At 37.2% G+C, this 5639-nt stretch overlaps 1 protein-coding gene and 1 long non-coding RNA gene across 2 annotated transcripts; both read right to left on the reverse strand.

Moving 5' to 3' along the window:
• Positions 1 to 1167: 1167 nt before the first annotated feature.
• Positions 1168 to 1872, reverse strand: LOC114542432. Its single transcript, XR_003689631.1, has 3 exons — positions 1806 to 1872; positions 1478 to 1584; positions 1168 to 1203 (listed from the first exon to the last, which is right to left on the reverse strand). It is a non-coding gene; the product is annotated as an uncharacterized LOC114542432 (long non-coding RNA).
• A 277-nt stretch (positions 1873 to 2149) lies between these two features.
• On the reverse strand, positions 2150 to 4723 carry LOC114542433. Its single transcript, XM_028561982.1, has 9 exons — positions 4632 to 4723; positions 4462 to 4551; positions 4112 to 4223; positions 3821 to 3958; positions 3484 to 3627; positions 3113 to 3193; positions 2945 to 3028; positions 2487 to 2561; positions 2150 to 2268 (listed from the first exon to the last, which is right to left on the reverse strand). Exons 2-9 carry the CDS (start codon positions 4549 to 4551, stop codon positions 2150 to 2152), a joined length of 843 nt encoding a protein of 280 aa, XP_028417783.1. The 5' UTR covers positions 4632 to 4723.
• Between the last annotated feature and the right edge of the window lie 916 nt (positions 4724 to 5639).

Raw genomic sequence — 5639 nt, forward strand, 5'->3', positions numbered from 1 at the left:
TGCCAAGTACTCCTGCACTAAGAGGGGAACAACTCGAGGTCTCCCGAACATGTTCGACAAAGTGCCAAGTAAACCCGCACTAAGAGGGGAACAACTCAATGTTTTCTGAACGTGTTGAACAAAGTGCCCAGTCAACCGCACTAAGAGGGGAACAACTCGATGTTTTCCGAACATGTTCGACAAAGTGCCCAGTCAAACCGCACTAAGAGGGGAACAACTCGAGGTCTCCCAAAAATGTTCGACAAAGTGCCCAGTCAATTTACACTAAGAAGGGAGCAACTCGAGGTCTCCCGAACATGTTCGACAAAGTGCCGAGTACTTCTGCACTAAGAGGGGAACAACTCGAGGTCTCTTGAACATTTTCGACAAAGTGCCAAGTCAACCCGCACTAAGAGGGGAACAACTCGAGGTCTCCCGAACATGTTCAACAAAGTGTCCAGTCAACACGCACTAACCCAGCTAACACAATTACGTTGTAGCAACGTTGTACGAACGTTTGCCGAACGTACACACTACGTTGTAATTAACGTCGTTAGAACGTACTTTTGTGAACTCCCACGAACGGATTAAACACGTCGGGATTGACGTACCAGTTTTACGTTCGTACAACCTTCGGTCGACGTTCGGACATTTATACAACGTTCATAGCACGTTTCTGGAACGTTCCAACAACGTACAGTGAACGTTCACTTAACTGTTGGTATGAAACGTCCTCATTAGTTTGAAAGGCATTTTTCAGACAAGTCCTTGAATTATCAAATTTCATGCAATATATGCATGTTAAAATTTTTTATCTTGCTTAAATTATTGGTCAACAATACAACATGATGTACAGGATAGAATGCAATTTATTTAAATAAAACTTAACTGTGTATACATGTATAAAATTAATACGAATCAAACCATTTACAATATTCTGTATTATATATATGTATATCATGCCAAAAGGCCTATCTACATGATGCGATTAGTCGTATGCGATTCATATACCGGCGTATGTATTCGATTAAATACGTGTGTAAAGATGTCAAATTTTAAATTTCGTTTTAATAAACTGAGGAACAGAAAGACTGGCATCAGCAATCGTTTTCATACGTCTGGATAAGAATCGCATACCACTATAAATCGCATCGTGTAGATAGGCCTTAGATAAAATGTACACCATAAAAGTTATGCACTTCCTTGCTCCTGGTTCCTACGATCCTGCAAAGAAAAAAACGCAATAAATGTTAGGTATATGTTGGACATATAAGCCCTTCAAATTTATGGTAATATGTCAAACATTAATTAGAGTCTATATAAGATAATTTTCATATACGGACCGTAAGACGCGCGTCTCCTGTATATGTAGTTTGCACCTTACTAGTGGCTAGTATTAGAGTTTGAAAATTCGATTGTGACAAAGATTGTGAAGAGGTCCGCATTGCTGTAATGCGAGCCTCGTACTCTAGCAATTATAGAGGTGAGTTATAGTTACCTTGTATCTAGAGCCACCGGATTTCTGTGGAGCATGCTTCAAATACTCTGCAATTTGTTCCTCGATGTCTATTTCACTTACACCTTTGTGAACACGTAGACAGGCCTCTATAATTAAACAAAAATAGAACAATTATAGCTAATTATCAGAAATGGTTAATAGCAATGAGCCAGTTGTTCGAAAGGTGGATTAGCACTAAAGCACCTGTACAGTACATGGGTACATTCATCACCAAACAGAATACATTATAATTCATTATTTCCTGGTAAAGCCTGGCAAAATATCATGGGCCAAACAATAATGTACAAATATACTATGCTATACTTACTGATAACAATTTTCGAGACAGCAAGTTCTTTAAATGCCCGCTTTGCTTTTCTCCCCTTCAGACTATAATGACCACAGCTTGTTTGTTTCCAACCTTAGCCAGGATTCTTCTTGTGCTAACACCATGGTTATGCCCACACAGAGCAAGGAAGAATTGTAACTACAAGTAAAATATTTATATTAATTAATTATCGTGAACAAAAACAGTACGTGGCAGAACAAATGGCAAACCAGGGTGTCTGCATTATGCTCATTACCATTTTTTTCCTAGCATCTTCATCTGCAAGTCGATCATTAAGGTTTTCCAATTCCTCAACTGAGTCCAGAGGATTGGGAATAATATCCTCAAGCAGTCATTTCCACTAACACCTCTGTGGCACCAAGTACTACCCGCAAAATTGATAATGCTTCTTCTTGTTTTTCAAGCATTATATCAAGCTTCGTCAGAACAGATCTTTGAAAGCCTAATGACATTTTAAAATGTATTTATACTATAATTATGTAACTTGTTAGGAATGGATGACCAGCTTTCTGATATTGGGAAATGACTGGCCACCCAGAAAACATAAATGCACATAATATTAAATTATTACATTACGTGCATATAATTTGAAACAACATATCCACAAAACAAAAAATCAGACAAGATCTCATGGACTCTAAAGAAACCACGCCAACTTACTGTCGTGATCCTGATGTAGAGAGTTGCGATTGCCTGATTTTGGTGTTTCAAAAGAGTCTGTAGTTGCACCAGAACCTGACAATTGAGAAAGAAAATTACTGAAAATGCAAAAAGTTATAAATTTGACTCTGAACAATATAGCGCAATGTTCTAGAATATATAGTACCCATATGTACAATGGCCATGTTTTATGACATATAAATGATGTGATAAAACACATGTGTTTTAAATAGTACTTAAAATTTTGTCATGGCTTCACAACATGACCCGTTATTGCAGCAAGAAAGTGTTCAGTATAGACATAAAATATGCAACATTAAGTTGAGCACAATTTTTATTCCTTGAAGCTATGTCCAGATTTGAAATAGTGATTTCTTCTTTAGTAACTGTTTGAGAAAGACTACCACTACATAAAATATTTCTCTTTGGCAAAGCATAACGAAATCAAGTATACATACTGCAATGCTGGCTTCTTTCACATGAATTCCTGTTGCCTTCAGGAGTTCCAACAGCTGTTTGATAAAAAATAGCCTCAGTCTGGCCTAGCATATGAATTAATGACTCAATACACGTACATACAGTACACTGTACAATAAAAGCTAGAAAATCAAATGGAACATTCTTACTTCCATGGACATTCTGTACACCAGAACTTAAACTGGTCCTAGATGCATCAGTGAGAGGATTGCTCAGGGCACTAAAAATTTCTGAATATCAACAAAGTATAAATTAATACAACAGCAATAAAAACGTTTTAACTAAAAAGTATGACCTTATTTAACTACTTTCAAAATATCAGGCATTAGAAAGACGATTTTGCGAATTATTCAAAAGAATATGTGATTTGCACTGGTCATATTTAATTACACATAAAAACACATTCAATGCTTACCACTGGGATTTAAAGAGAACACCTGATTGACTGCATTTACAACTGAACCATCTTGAAGAACATCATGATGACCCAGGCTATTGCTCACATCGAAGGTTGACAAACCCTTTCTCTGAGCCATGGGCAGACTCATTTCATTCGATGGATTTGATGAAAAGCTCGGTGCAACAGGGAGCAATGGTGTAATAACTGGGGAAGATGATGTAGGGGCTGACTTCTTTTTCCCATTTTTTGAGATATCTTCATCCGCTAAAATGTAAATGAGAGAAACAACTATAACCTCAGTTGCAGAACAATATAAGTGCTATACACCACACCTGGTCATGATTGAGAACACTTTTTCTCAGGGCGAAAATCCCATCCTTACTATGTAAGAAATATAAACCTAATGCCCTCAACATTTCAACTACAGTAGCCTGTTGAGCAATACCAAAGAACTTACTATCACTGCCTTCTGAATATTCAAATAAACTGGCTTTTGTGCGCCTTCTTTTTCTTGCATGGCCAGAATCTGAATCGGATTCAACATTTGATGTTTCTTCAGCCCTTTTCAAAATCTTTTGTGCTTTTGCTACTGAATCTAATAATAATAAAACATGGCATATAAAACTCTAATTGGCAATTTACTTGTCAGGGCAGGTGTCCAGATAAAGTGTTAAAAAGTGCCATTACTGTAATGGTTGGAACCTTCAAAAAGCTCCCGACACAATTTTCAAAGCTATTAAAAACAAACCTGTATATGAGAAAACTCTGACTTTATAAGCAATCCAAGTTTCTTTGTCTGGAATCTCGAGCTTCCTTAATTTATGAGATGCATTATTTCGTGGCCAGTAGCAGTATAATTCCTAGAATGACAAGTTTTGTAAACAAAAATACTGTTAAACTAGAGTATTTAGCAACATAAGATCATCATGGAATGGTCTATTTAGGGTGTTAGCAAGTCAAAAATTTGGCATGATACATGTACCCTGTTTTCACAACCAAATCTAGCCAGCAATTATCACAATTTAGAAAAAGGAAACTGGGTAACACCCAAGAACTATTCTGCAAGTGAACAAAATTCAACAAATTCTAACTACTTACACAATCAATTGTCTCAATCCAACATGTTGCAACAATTTCCACTAATTGTTCCTCTATAAATTCAACGACAGCATATATGTTGTTTGCCATCTATAACAGAAACAATAATTAAACAAATTGCATAATTTTTTGGGATTTTAGAGGTGCAGAATTATAATTAAAACCAGTACCTTCAGTGCAGAGTGCTGTTAGTATTTTGTGTGCAATATAGCCATGAATATAATTTTGTCAGGGCCAAGATTAATTTTTATGGCTTTTCTCTTGAGATCTTTGGAAGGCAGTAGTCTCATATTTGTCCAGCGTTGGTTAGCCTTGTAAGCACCAATGAGGCGGGAATCACATGGAGTCATGAAGATGGATTCAGTTTTGCTATAAACTCGGCATTGAAATAATTCATCCCCATTGTGATCATGATTGCCAGTCTTATCTACTACTTCACAACATGATGATTCAGACAAAATAAAAACATTATCTGGATTTTTTACACTGACTGCATCCTCATCTACAAGTTCAATGGAACCAGAGTGTTCACTCATGCGTTTTGCAATCTGTGCAATTGGACTCTTCCCTGATCGCACAAGACGTTTCAACTTTTGCATGTAGTTTTCAAATGGGAAAGAACTACACGCGTCTAAACTTTCAAACTCTTCAACCACATCTGCCAAATGAACCATACTATGCACATTATATACCAAAAACTCATCACCATACAAACATTTGCCTTGCTCAACAAAGTATTCCATGAGTTGCTTCGCATATTCCCTGTAAGTCTTAGCTAACATAGGGCACACCAAAATGCAGCTAGCAACGCTAAGAGATAAGAAGTGCTCATATAAATCTGGTCTTAGGATACCGGATAGAACAATTTTTCCAGTATACAAAAGAAATTGCCGAAACTCAGTGGCCTTCCACCGATCAATTTCTGCTAAGCTCCGTGGCTTACGTGCAAATGTGCTGGGTATGGAAGACTTGACCTCTATCAATTTAGTACTGATAGACTCCGCCTGGCCAGCCGATATCTTAACTTCTCGCTTTCCTCGTAACCATAGCAGAAGCAATTTCTTCATGACGCCCAGACACAATTGATGCATGTAGTCAATCGGAAATTTCTTAATCATATCAACTGGCAATTTACTGAAGGGACTAACACCATTATGATGCCCTTCATGCACTTGTTC

Source organism: Dendronephthya gigantea, unplaced genomic scaffold (genome assembly GCF_004324835.1).
Source record: "Dendronephthya gigantea isolate DGI-Jeju-01 unplaced genomic scaffold, DenGig_1.0 000350F, whole genome shotgun sequence".
Taxonomy (NCBI): domain Eukaryota; kingdom Metazoa; phylum Cnidaria; class Anthozoa; order Malacalcyonacea; family Nephtheidae; genus Dendronephthya; species Dendronephthya gigantea.

What these genes read in the sequence shown, in the direction of transcription:
- LOC114542433 (XM_028561982.1), bottom strand. Translation starts at nt 4,551, where the DNA reads ATGGCAAACAACATATATGCTGTCGTTGAATTTATAGAGGAACAATTA. An exon ending in CAGAGTTTTCTCATATACAG is followed by an intron (nt 3,959 to 4,111) that starts GTTTGTTTTTAA and finishes TATTATTATTAG; the next exon opens with ATTCAGTAGCAAAAGCACAA. An exon ending in TCTACATCAGGATCACGACA is followed by an intron (nt 2,269 to 2,486) that starts GTAAGTTGGCGT and finishes AAATGTCATTAG; the next exon opens with GCTTTCAAAGATCTGTTCTG.